Raw genomic sequence first — 13,590 nt, forward strand, 5'->3', positions numbered from 1 at the left:
ATTCGTTTGATTCCAACCTGCGACATTGTTTACTACGGACGCGCGTTTCTCTGTTTCTGACGTAATTTAAAGAATGTTACAGCAAATAGATATTACATACATACATACATATGATCACGTCTATATCCCTTGCGGGGTAGACAGAGCCAACAGTCTTGAAAAGACTGAATGGCCACGTTCAGCTATTTGGCTCAACGATAGAACCGAGATTCAAATAGTGACAGGTTGCTAGCCCATCGCCTAAAAGAGGAATCCTAAGTTTATAAGCCTATCCCTTAGTCGCCTTTTACGACATCAATGGAAAGGGATGGAGTGGTCCTATTCTTTTTTGTAATAGTGCCGGGAACCACACGGCACAAAAATAAGTATTCCATTCCTTATTCATGCAAACGTGTTTGTTATTCACAAAGATTTTTGTAGTTTGACGTCATTAGCCTCAGAGCAATACCTAACTATATCCAAGGAACCTTTTTTCCGCCCACTCAGACAATGTGACACAAATTCAAATGATTTCAATATACCCGTATGAATTTATGATTTATTCAGGAGACCGTTATATCTTCGTCATGTTACTTTTACAATTTCAGTGTTACTCACTATCTTCGGTAATAATAGAACTTTATTGAACAATGTTGAATGCAAATGAATAAAAAAGAATAACTATACAATGTAATAAGTTTAACTGAAAATAAGTGCATTTGCAACTTCAATTAAACACAAGTTACGCACCCAACGTCCAGGCCAATCAGAAAAGTTAGTTTGTTTTTAAGTCCAGCCTAGCCTCAGATAATTAACAAATAAACAGGACTTGTGCCGTGGGGTTCCCGGCACCAATACAAAAAAGAATAGGACCACTCCATTTCTTTCCCATGGATGTCGTATAAGGCGACTAAGGGATAGGCTAACATACTTGGGATTCTTTTTAAGGCGATGGGCTAGCAACCTGTCACTATTTGAATCTCAATTTTATCTTAAAGCCAAATAGCTGAACGTGGCCTATCAGTCTTTGTAAGACTGTTGACTCTGTCTACGTCGAAAGGGATATAGACGTGATTATATGTATTAAACACAAGTTACGCACCTAACGTCCAGGCCAATCAGAAAAGTTAGTTTTTTATTTTTGAAGTCCAGCCTAGCCTCAGATAATAAATAAATAAACAGGACTTTTGACTGATTCGCGTTTTATCAACTATTAATCCTCTGTGTATTGTCATAGAGTTTCTTTAGTACTCCAGGAAGGCTCATTATTTTTATAAAACCAAATGAACTCACCCAGCAACGCCATGAAGAACCCGTACAGCACGCACATGGTGTGCCCGAACACCCAGCGGTGGAAGAGCGCGGAGACCAGCGTGAAGGGGTTCCCCAGCACCGACACCGAGAAGTCGGAGCACACCAGGTTGAACAGGATGATGTTGAGCGGCGTCCACAGCTGGGGGTAACGAAAAATGGTAAAACAAATGAAAACGATGCAAGTTTTAATTTTTTGGACAAATCACAGAGATTAGGCGGAGCCCAAAGTAAACTCTACATACATACATATGGTCACGTCTATATCTCTTGCGGGGTAGACAGAGCCAACAGTCTTGAAAAGACTGAATGGCCACGTTCAGCTATTTGGCTCAATGACAGAATTGAGATTCGAATAGTGACAGGTTGCTAGCCTATCGCCTAAAAAAGAATCCCAACTTTGTAAGCCTATCCCTTAGTCGCCTTTTACGATATCCATGGGAAAGAAATGGAGTGGTTCTATTCTTTTTTGTATTGGTGCCGGGAACCACACGGCAAAACTCTAACAGGACTTTAATGGGATTGGAATACCATACATACATATAATCACGACTAAATCCCTTGCGGGGTAGTTGGAGCTATCAATCTCAAAAGACTAACGCTCGCGTTCAGCTGTATGGCTAAATAATGGATTTGAGATTAAAATAGTGAAAGTTTCTATAAGAAGAATCCCAAGTTTATAAGCCTATCCCTATTCCTGGGAAAGAAAAGGCGAAGTTCTATTCCCAAGTGCCGGGAACAACACGGCAAAGGTTTATCATTGGAATAACATTACAATGCAATAATTGTATTGACAATACAATTAACTCTTATAAATTACAGCGAATTCACAATCAATATCAGTTATAAAAAAAAAATAGTTTCTGGCAGGAATCGAATTCAATCTATATACAATGTGTAGATTTATAGATTAGATCTAGAATCTAGCTAGGGAATGTACTTTGTTGGCAAAATAGCGTTGGAAACGAGAGTGTGGTCAGGGCACCATATTTACTTCAAAGGACAAACCAAGAACCGAAGTTTTCTTTCAACTACAAATGTAAGTATATTATTTTTCTCAGAACCAATACGTTTTCTCATCCTTTTGTCCTTCTGCGTCTAATGTCAGATGTCTGTCCACGTCAATGTTTCGAAAATTCTGAGAAAGTCGCGACGGAATCTTAATTATACATAACGGAATCCGGTCTACTCCGACAAAAAAATATTATAATTGTGACTGTAATTATATTACAAATGTTATTAAGAGATAATAAGGTAATTAGCGAATAAAGAAAGAAGCTATGCCAAAGGTAACACAAAAAAGGGATGTGTTTGAAAAGCTACCAGAAATTGAAACTTGTTGTTTTTTTTTGTGTCCGAAAAACGGCTGTTTTATGATTGCTCTCTTTACTGCATGTGTAAGTATTTTAGCTTACATACTTACGTACATATCCTTTGTGGGTTAGACAGAGCCAACAGTTACTTTGGCTTAATGAGATTTAAATATTAAGAGGTTGCTAGCCATCGTCTAAAAGAAGAATCCCAAGTTTAGAAGCCTATTCCTTAGTTAGTTTAAATTAAAGACTATTTATCTGAAAATTCCTAATGCATTCAGTTTTAGGCAGACTGTGTACATTTTCTGTACAGCATATCAACTTTGCTAAATCTATTTAGTGAACACTGTTTCTTAAGTTTTAAGTTTATGAATACTTTATAAAAATGGTGCCCCTGAAACTTATTAGTATAAATTTAGATCGCAATTTTATCACCAGAATCACAATTACAACTATATACTATAACTATATTGTGGTAGCAGAAATCCAAGATATATATATGTAGGTATATATATTATATATTTCCATATGTTACCATATTGTATTGCTTCCATATGGAAACTGTAAATATATATATATAGGTATGTATAATTTCCATATGTTACAGACGGGTCTAGTAGCACAATCAAACTATACTAATATAGAATATGAAGGTATTTGTGAGCACAATCCTCCTTCAGGCTGTGCAGTCCTAAGTCTCATGTATGTTCTGAAATACTTCACCGCTTTCCACGGGAACTTACTGTTTGGGGCTAGTCTGGCGTTATTTGTGGGCGTTAAAATAGTGAGTTGATGAGTTCCTTATTTTTTTGCCCGCGATTTATGTCGCGTGACACGAAATGTTTCGTTTGTTCTCTCTTATATATCTATAATAAATACATACATACATACATACATACATACATATGGTCACGTCTATATCCCTTGCGGGGTAGACAGAGCCAACAGCCTTGAAAAGACTGAATCGCCCCGTTCAGCTATTTGGCTTAATGATAGTATTGAGATTCAAATAGGGACAGGTCGCTAGCCCATCGCCCAGAAAAGAATCCCAAGTTTGTAAGCCTATCCCTTAGTCATTCAAGATTCAAATAGTTACACATTTGTGAGTCAGGTACATGGTTGTAAAAGATGGTTAGACCATTTTGTCGTGTCTCAATCTGCTTATCAATCAGTAATAGATATACGCATAGAGGAAGGGGTATATATGTCGGACCATTTTCCCATTTTTATGACCTGTAATCTTGAGATAGTGAGGCAAAAGCTGATTAAGCATGACTTACCCTGTGGCAAAATAACATGGGGAGATAGAAAGGAGTCTGAAATTAGTACCTACCAACGTGCTTGTAATGCGTCGCTTCGTGATATACAATTCCCGGAAGAGTTCGTGGAGTGTAGTTTTGGTTTTTGTAGTCAAGCCGATCATTGTAAGATTTTAGATAATCTATACGAAAAAATTGTATGTACGCTCGGGGATGCAGCCGCAAAATCCAGAACTCCTACGCAGAATCAAATAAAGAGGGGTAAGGTTCTGTGTGGGTGGAATAAACACGTACAGGATGCTCATCATGAGGCCAGGCTCAAGTTTGAAGTATGGGTACAGCACAATAGACCGACTTTAGGACCAGTTTATGAGCAAATGTGTGAAGCACGAAAGATTTTTAAAAGTAGATTGAATTGGTGTCAAAAAAACCAAGAAAAAATCAAAATGGATCTTTTAGCCTCACAAAGAGCTTCGAATAATTTTAGGGACTTCTGGAAGGCTACAGCTAGGTTAAACGTAGGGCCTGGCCGCCCGGCGAGTGTCGACGGCAAGAGCGATTCAGTCGAGATTGCCAGTATGTTTAGGGAGCATTTTAGAGTCTCGTCATCAGTTGGTCATGCTCTTAATATGTGTAAAAAGGAGTCTATCCTTCAGTTACATTTTTCAGCTGCCGAAGTAAAACAGGCAATTGGGGGAATGAAAGGGGGTAAGTCGCCCGGCCATGATGGACTAAGTGTCGAACATCTGAGGCACGCAGGTGTACACCTGCCGAGAGTCCTGTCCATGTTCTTCTCGTTGTGCATAAGTCACTCTTATTTGCCACCTGACTTGATGAAGACAATTGTGGTGCCCATCGTGAAGAACAGGACAGGGGATATCTCTGATAAAAATAACTACCGGCCGATTTCCCTTGCAACTATAATTGCTAAGGTACTGGATGGTGTTCTTGACTCGCGATTGGAGCAATACTTAAACCTTCATGACGCGCAATTTGGGTTTAGACCGCACCTGTCAACGGAGAGTGCAATTACTGTGCTCAAGAATACTATTCAATACTATACAAGTCGCAAAACACCGGTACATGGTTGTTTTCTGGATTTTTCCAGAGCCTTCGACCGAGTGTCGTATGAGGTACTGTGGAGGAAGCTAGAGGCCAGAAATGTGCCGGCTGAGATATGTAATATATTTAAGTTTTGGTACCAAAACCAAATAAATGTGGTAAAATGGTCCGACGGCATTTCAGATGCGTACAGGTTGGAGTGCGGGGTGAGACAGGGGGGCATTACACCTCCCAAGCTCTTCAACCTGTATGTAAATGATCTCATAGTGGGACTTAGCAGTATGAGGGTAGGCTGTAGTATAGACGGTGTCGTCATAAATAATATAAGCTATGCCGACGACATGGTGCTGTTGGGTCCGACTACGAAATCAATAAATGAGATGTTGAGGGTATGTGAAAGTTTCGCGGCCGAGCACGGGCTTGTTTACAATGTGGAAAAGTGTGTATGCATGGTCTTTGGGGTCGTTGGAAAGTGTCCCAGAAATACACCTCCTATGTTTCTATCTGGAAAGGAACTAAAAATAGTAAAAACTTTTAAGTATCTGGGCCATGTACTTGCCGACGACCTTAAAGATGATGACGACATAGAAAGGGAGCGGAGAGCGTTGGCGGTCAGAGGTAACATGCTGGCCCGGAGATTCGCCCGCTGTAGTGACCAGGTTAAAATAACCTTATTTAAAGCTTTTTGCCAGGGCTTCTACACGGGTGGTCTGTGGGTCCGAGGCACCAAAAGGTCGCTGGATGCTCTCCGTATCCAGTACAATAATATTTTTAGAATGTTATTGCGACTCCCCAAGTTCTGTAGCGCCTCTGAAATGTTTGCTCAAACAAGAACAGACGGGTTTCACGCTGTTATTAGAAAAAAAATGGCGTCTTTGATAAGGAGGATAAGGTCGAGTGGCAATACCATTCTAAGAACTGTGGCAGACAGATACGACTCGCCTATAATAAGGCATCTTGTGCGGGGTACCATGCCGGTGGCCCTACATGGTCAACTTTAAAGATTCTAGTAGAATTAAGTACTAACCCTTTTATGTTATTTTATATTATTTTGCAGATTTATAATTTTATGTATTACTAACAAACTGGATCTTTGTAATCTGATATTAATAAATGAATTGAATTGAATTGAATTGAATTAGTCGCCTTTTACGACATCCATGGGAAAGAGATGGAGTGGTCCTATTTTTTTTTGTATTAGTGCCGGGAACCACACGGCACTATAATAAATAAATAATTATTTAATTACCGTTGAATTAGTATCTCGTCTATATAACACTAGACTCGAACTTATTTCAAGACTTATTTAGTTTATATAATCTGTCCCGTATATACATATTTATTTATTTCACGTTTTTTAACGTACATTCGTAACATACGATAAGCGCGTTTTGTTAAGTTTTTATGTTTACTCTTATTATAATTTTTGTTACACGTCTTAATACAGGTTTGTCTGCCCCCGACTGTATTAATATTTTCTTTTGTCAAAAAATGCCGTGTGGTTCCCGGCACCATTACAAAAAAGAATAGGACCACTCCATCTTTTTCCTACGGATGTCGCAAAAGGCAACTAAGGGATAGGCTTATAAACTTGGGATTCCTCTTTTAGGCGGTGGGCTAGCAACCTGTCACTATTTGAATCTCAATTCTATCACAAAGCCAAACAGCTGAGCGTGGCATATCAGTCTTTTCAAGACTGGTGGCTCTGTCTACCCCGCTAGGGATATAGACGTGATCATATGTATGTATGTTTTGGCCAAACGATGAGATATTTTGAAGCCTATTTGTTCAGTCGTCGACTTCTCTCTGCGGACATTATACAATATATAACTATTATATAAGTGTCTGGTCTAGTAGTATCAATTTAATTTTTTTCAGAAAAACCCAATCACTATTACGGTATTTTTGTATGTATACAGTGTGCGCACGATTCTAATAATCCTGCAGAGTATAACTATGACTATACTGGGCTACGTCGTTCAAAATTGTGCTCCAATTCCGGTACAAACTGTGATTTGTCTCATTTCAACTGCTTTAATAAGTCTCTGTAAGTATTTTTTTAATTCTTCATTTGTAACTGATTGCGTACAAAGAAAAGTCAATCTTCCATCGCAAACAATTGCCTAAAGATACTAGTAATAAGAAATCCTTTTACGCATCTGGTTACGAAACTGAATTACCACGGTCGCCGAAAGGGTATTTATTTACTGTATTAGGTATTTATTTTATGTTTGGATAGATACCGATTTGATGTGCCTGAGATGCTTTCGCAAAACGAGCTACGAACACTAAAAAAAGATAAAATCTAATCAATTTTGCTCTCAGAAATTATCCCTTGTGGTTATTTAAAATACCTATAGTTATTAACTGTACCATTAAACAGATTGATTCATCGATTCAGTAATAATTTTAAATAGGATTCCCTCTTCTAAATGGGCCGATGAAGGAAGATAAAATGTTGCACGATCCAACGCTTTGATATAAATTGATTTCATTAGAGAGGTAGCTCTTAATCACAGATATAAGTCGTTGTATACTTATTCTCTGCCATGCCAGCAATAAATGGACTTTCAAAACTGTGTAAATTGTATTGTATTGAGCGTTAATTCTGATTAGTGTTATCCTTGATCAAATATAGCATGTTCTGGCAAAGGGTCAGGCCAAGATTACCCGGAACCGACGAGCTTACATGATGAGAGTAATGAATATTGTATACATGCATACAATAATCATGTCCATATCCTCTGAGGGGTAGACAGAGCCAACACTGGTAGGCCACGTTCAGCTGTATATATATTCATATGTCAATGATATACAACCATCGCCTAAAAGAAGAAATAGTTCATAAGCCTATCCATTAGTCGCCTTTTACGACATCCATGGGTAAGAGATTGAGTGTTCCTATTTTTTATTATTGGTGCTGGGAACTACACGGCACGTCTGAAACATAACAATTTTCAATTTATGAATAATATACTAGCCAGGAGGAACAAGAAGAGAAAGAAGTATGCAGGGATCTTAGCAAGCGGAAATATATTTAAGTGCCAACCCGTCCGTTAAAGATTTTATGTATTGAGCGGTATGACGCGAAATTTAAAAATTTACCTTTTTGCCTATACACATGAGTGAACGGGCGTTATCAATTTCACTCTTTGTCAGTGAATATAAGACGGATCATTTCACTAACCTCAGCTTGATCTTCTTTTCAGGTAACGTCTATTTTATGACAGTCGTTACGAGCTATCGATCAAAACTGTTGGCCAAGGACAGCAGTGAACGGCAATTGGATTTCTTGAGAAATCTCAGATTTCCTGCTTACGGAGCGGACAGAGCCTCAGGTCGATCTTAGCCCTAAAATTAATGAATTGGCTATAGTATTATGTGAAAGAGATAATTCTAATATAAGGCATAGATTCAATTTTGGTCAAATTGAAAATTAACTTGTATGTTTGCCAAATAAACTGAATGGAAATTGATTCAGAAGTCAGCGCAATATCTTGATAGAACAAGACAAATTGAAAACTCAATTCTCTTGTTAAAAAGTTCATTATATATGCATTTTTGTAATCGCCTTAGCAAAAAAAAGTAAATGACAAAAATAAAAATTCAATTACAAAAACATTCTGGCGAAAGTTTAGGTCACCAGTCCTACCCAAAATCAAAGAGTTTGCATAAAAAGAGTTATGAATGTGCATAAAGCGAAAGAAGTATGCAAGGATCGGGGCTTGATGTAATCTCTGTCTACCCCTCAAAATGAGGCGTTATTTTGTACGTACGAACAAAAACATTTGGCAAATAATTTAAAACGGCACTTTCCTCAATTTTCCTTATACGAAATCCTCAAAATATTGTTAAGCCGTCGTCGGACATGTTGAGGAAATTCAACAAACCGTAAGCGTTTTAAGGCTTCAGGGACACAAGTAAACCTTGCCCACAGATTTTAAGTGAAATAAAGGCGGCATGTGTGTTATTTTCAAGAGCAGAGGGATTTTAAGGCTTAGCGAGAGAGGCGGGTGAATCGTGACAATGTGGAGGTGAAACGAATAGAGGTGATGAAAATTTGTCTGGATTTAACGATGACCATGATTCAGGAATGGAAAAATTGTTCACGGCCCCTGTTAACATTGAAACATTTATTCTTTAATAACAATTTTTTTCTTTTTTTCGTGCCGTGTGGTTCCCGGCACCAATACAAAAAAGAATAGGACCACTCTATCATTTTCCCATGGATGTAGTAAAAGGCGACTAAGGGATAGGCTTACAAACTTGGGATTCTCTTTTAGGCGATGGGCTAGCAACCTGTCACTATTTCAATCTCAATTCTATCATTAAGCCAAATAGCTGAACGTGGTCATTCAGTCTTTTCAAGACTGTTGGCTCTGTCTACCCCGCAAGGAATATAGACGTGACCATATGTATGTATGTACCAATTTTTACCCGCATGAATTTAGCGCTACCTACACGCGCGAATTTACGCGCCAACTTCAAAATAAATATAGGTTTTTCGCGAATGCCACGGAAATTATAGTATTTACAGGGGTAAAAGGTACCCTATGTCCACCTCCAGATGGTTCAATATGCAAAATTTCAAGAACGGGTCGGGTACAGTAGATAACGCTTGAAATTACTATCGCATTTATAACATTAGTTAAGATTGGAATTTCTAAGCTAACTCAGCATCGATTATGTTTTTTACACTGCACACAAATTACGTCTTTAGTCCTTACGGGGTAGACAGAACCGACAGACAGAGACCCTAAGGCCACGGCCAGTGACCCCTTAGAAGCAAGGTCGAGAATGGAATATAATATATAATACCGCAAACCACACGACGCATTACAATAGCCTCGAGTATCTGCAGTGACGGAAAAAATAAAAGAAGTATTCTAAAGCCGGTTATTTATTCCCCGCTCAAAGAGTTAATCTCTCGTCCAGACTCCCAGCTTAATTTGGCTTGATGGAGCGAAATTTAAAGATAAAAATCCGACTATTTTCTTTATAGTGTATGAACTATTTGAGAATAACAATATTAAGATATCTTATTCAAAATGTTCTACCCTTTTAAAGACTTATATTTTTTATTTATTTATATATTTATGTAGTGCCGTGTGGTTCCCGGCACCAATACAATAAAGAATAGGACCACTCCATCTCTTTCCCATGGATGTCGTAAAAGGCGACTAAGGGATAGACTTACAAACTTGGGATTCTTTTCTAGGCGATGGGCTAGCAACCTGTCACTATTTGAATCTCAATTCTATCATTAAGCCAAATAGCTGAAAGTGGCCATTCAGTCTTTTCAAGACTGTTGGCTCTGTCTACCCCGCAAGGGATATAGACGTGACCATATGTATGTATGTATTTATGTACATCAAGAAAAAATAAGAATAAAACTTAAAGAGAAATTCAGTACATTAGCACTACTTATTTCTAGAGAAATTTCTTCCAGCAGTCCCACGACAGGAAAGTATATAAGTTATGGTATAGTAGAATCATATTGTGATTAACGTCCGGTATATTTAGCATCGAAAGAATACACACACATACCCCTATCGCTATTCTCTGGCGGCTTCTTGATCTCTATAGCTGAGCCTCTAAAATTTATATTTTAGAGGCTCAGCTATAGAGATCTTATGATCTAGTCCACTTATAAGGGTTGTAGTCATTCTACAGATATTTAAATTATATCCAATCTCTCTTACCTCCCTAGTTTTACCAGAACGTCCCACAGTTAGGTACCTTTCATCCGTCGCTTTCGTTGCCAAACACTCTGCTCTATAGGATGACAGGTCTGATTACAGTCTTATATTATATACCTACATATATTTTCCTCGTTAATTTAAGAGGTCACTCCTAGTAATAATGACTCTTGTAGTAGCAACTCTTCTATTCTCAAAATTGCTTGATTGTTACGGATTCCAAGAAAATCTATCATTAATTAGCAAGAAACAAGAAATTGAAATCCTTTGTTTTGATCAAAACGATAAACTGAATTTATCAGAGGGATTGTATCTTTTGATAATAATTTTCATTTCGTATTTAAATCGAGCCTTCCTTAAAATTATCTCTTTCAATTGATATTTGAAGCAGTTGATTAATGTTATCTTATTTTTCGTCAAAAGCTAAGCAAAAATTTATAGAGACTGACAAAAAGTTAAATAAAAACCTACCTATCTATATCTTTCTTATGTGCAGTAAAGAGTTTACATACATATACTATATACATAAAATCACGCCTCTTTCCCGGAGGGGTAGGCAGAGACTACCTCTTTCCACTTGCCACGATCTCTGCATACTTCCTTCGCTTCATCCACTCATCATAAAGAGTTTACAAACAAACAAAAGTCTTATACGCTGTTTCAATCCGTAGGAGATATATAAATATATAGGTAGAAATCATCAAATAATTGTGAACAGGAGAGGCGGTTACTTCAATAATGGAGTGGTAAGGGATCCGGATTCAAAAGTTCACTGCGGCCCGGCCATATATAATACATATGGTCACGTCTATATCCCTTGCGGGGTAGACAGAGCCAACAGTCTTGAAAAGACTGACTGCCGTGTGGTTGCCGGCACCAATCCAAAAAAGAATAGGACCACTCCATCTCTTTCCCATGGATGTCGTAAAAGGCGACTTAGGGATAGGCTTACAAACTTGGGATTCTTTTTTAGGCGATGGGCTAGCAACCTGTCACTATTTGAATCTCAAATTTATCACTAAGCTGAGAGTGGCCATTCATGTATAATATTTATTCATATTCAGGCCGATAAAGTCTTAATCATTTGTATGTACAACACACGACTTTATCCCTTTTAAAAATAATTTTAAAACTTTAACTTAATAGTTTTCGAGACAATTGGCTCTGTCTTACCCCAAGGGATGTTCGGTCGGAAATTCGGAATATCTAGTAAGTCACAATAAAGTTAGAGAAAAAATGTTTGTGTAATATTTTTCGGCCAGTTTGTAACAATAAACAGAAGATCCCTCTTTGGGTCTCCACGTCGGTGCGAGACCATTATTCCTTTCAAGTGCTACTCATCCAGGTGTATTTGTGGGTCTTATTCAGGGTCTATGACTGTTATAAGTTTGACCTGGATTCAAGGGCTACTTGACTGAATCTATTATAACACAGATTCAATAATAAAGCGAACCTCTTGTACTGTTGGGTATTTTATTTAGGGTTATTGCTGTGCCGCGTGGTTCTCGGCACTAATACAAAAAATAGTACCACTCCTTCTCTTTCCCATGGATGTCGTAAAAGGCGACCAAGGAATATGCTTATAAAGGGATCCTTTTTTTACGAGTAGGCGATGGGCTAGAAACCTGTCACTAATTGATTCTCAATGCTATCATCAAGCCAAAATGCTGAACGTGGCCTTTTAGTCTTTTCAAGATTGTTGGCTCTGTCTACCCCGTAATGGATATACACCTGATTATATGTAGGTATGTACGAGTAAATAATTTCCGAAGTTTATAATTGTAATTTCCCTAATTCCCTGTGAGATATTTAGCTCGCATAACTTTTAAAGGCGTTGGCGATGGAAAGTTGTTCATCGGGGATTATAATTAATTTAAAAAAATTTCTGCACGTTTCAAAGAAGCTTTTAATATTTTTCGTATTATAATATTAATCTACTTATTAAATACTTTAAGAAAATCATCATCATCATCTTTGTGAACGAGGCCTTTCAGTCTTCCCAAGACTTGGCTCTGTCTACCCCGTGAGGGATAGAGAAATTATTCTTCTTCCTCGTTGCTTTCAGCCAACAGTCTTGAAAAGACTAAATGGCCACGTTCAGCTATTCGGCTTAGTGATAGAATTAAGATCCAACTAGTGACAGGTTGCTAGCCCTACGCCTAAAAAAGAATCCCAAGTTTGTAAGTCTATCCCTTAGTCGCCTTTAGCGACATCCATGGGAAAGAGATGGAGTGGTCCTATTCGTTTTTGTATTGGTGCCAGGAACCACACGGCATACTCTTCCAGGCAACTTTTAGTAAAGGCATAAATGCAAAAGTCTGTTATACTCTCCACGGCTGCACGGCACAGCATACAAAACTACATGCCAAAAGAAACACAGCATCAAAGACCTCACCTGCCTATCCTTGAACATGAGGAGTATCACCATCAGGTTCAAGAAGAACCCGAAGAAGCCAATGAGGAACAGCACGAACGCCGACACCACGTACCCCCACTTCGGCATAAGGAGGGGGAAGCCTTCATCGAAGGTCCTTATGACCGTGTCGTTGAAATCAGTGTACGTCGTCATTTTCACTGCATTAGTCATTTACACCGCATTAGTGTACGGTTTGAGTAGTACGATGGTCGGAGTGGGGGCGTCTCTCACGTCATCTGGAATGAAAAGTGGTGTTTTAAAATGTTGAAGGAAATTGTGGTGCCGTGTGGCTCCCGGCAGCTTGCATGAAGAGAGTTATGAATGTGGATGAAGCGAAGGAAGTGTGCAGAGATCGTGGCAATTGGAAAGAGGTAGTCTCTGCCTACACCTCCGGGAAAGAGGCGTGATTTTATGTATGTTTGTATGTTTTACGAATAAATTCTTTTTCCTTTTTTCTTTCTATTGCACGTGTCGTGTCCATATAAAATTCAAAAAAAAATTCAAAAAAAAAATTCAAAATTCAAAATTTTTTTATTCATTATTATAGGATA

General features: G+C 38.2%; 1 protein-coding gene across 1 annotated transcript in view; it reads right to left on the reverse strand.

Moving 5' to 3' along the window:
* Positions 1 to 13,192, reverse strand: part of LOC106136468 (parapinopsin) — a 30,648-nt gene extending 17,456 nt beyond the window's left edge. The window contains exons 1-2 of the mRNA XM_013337030.2: positions 13,019 to 13,192; positions 1,273 to 1,432 (exon numbers count right to left, since the gene is read on the reverse strand). Of these exons, the coding sequence (XP_013192484.2) occupies positions 1,273 to 1,432; positions 13,019 to 13,192 (334 nt within the window). The remainder of the gene's footprint in view (positions 1 to 1,272; positions 1,433 to 13,018) is intronic.
* Between the last annotated feature and the right edge of the window lie 398 nt (positions 13,193 to 13,590).

Source organism: Amyelois transitella, chromosome 15 (genome assembly GCF_032362555.1).
Source record: "Amyelois transitella isolate CPQ chromosome 15, ilAmyTran1.1, whole genome shotgun sequence".
Taxonomy (NCBI): domain Eukaryota; kingdom Metazoa; phylum Arthropoda; class Insecta; order Lepidoptera; family Pyralidae; genus Amyelois; species Amyelois transitella.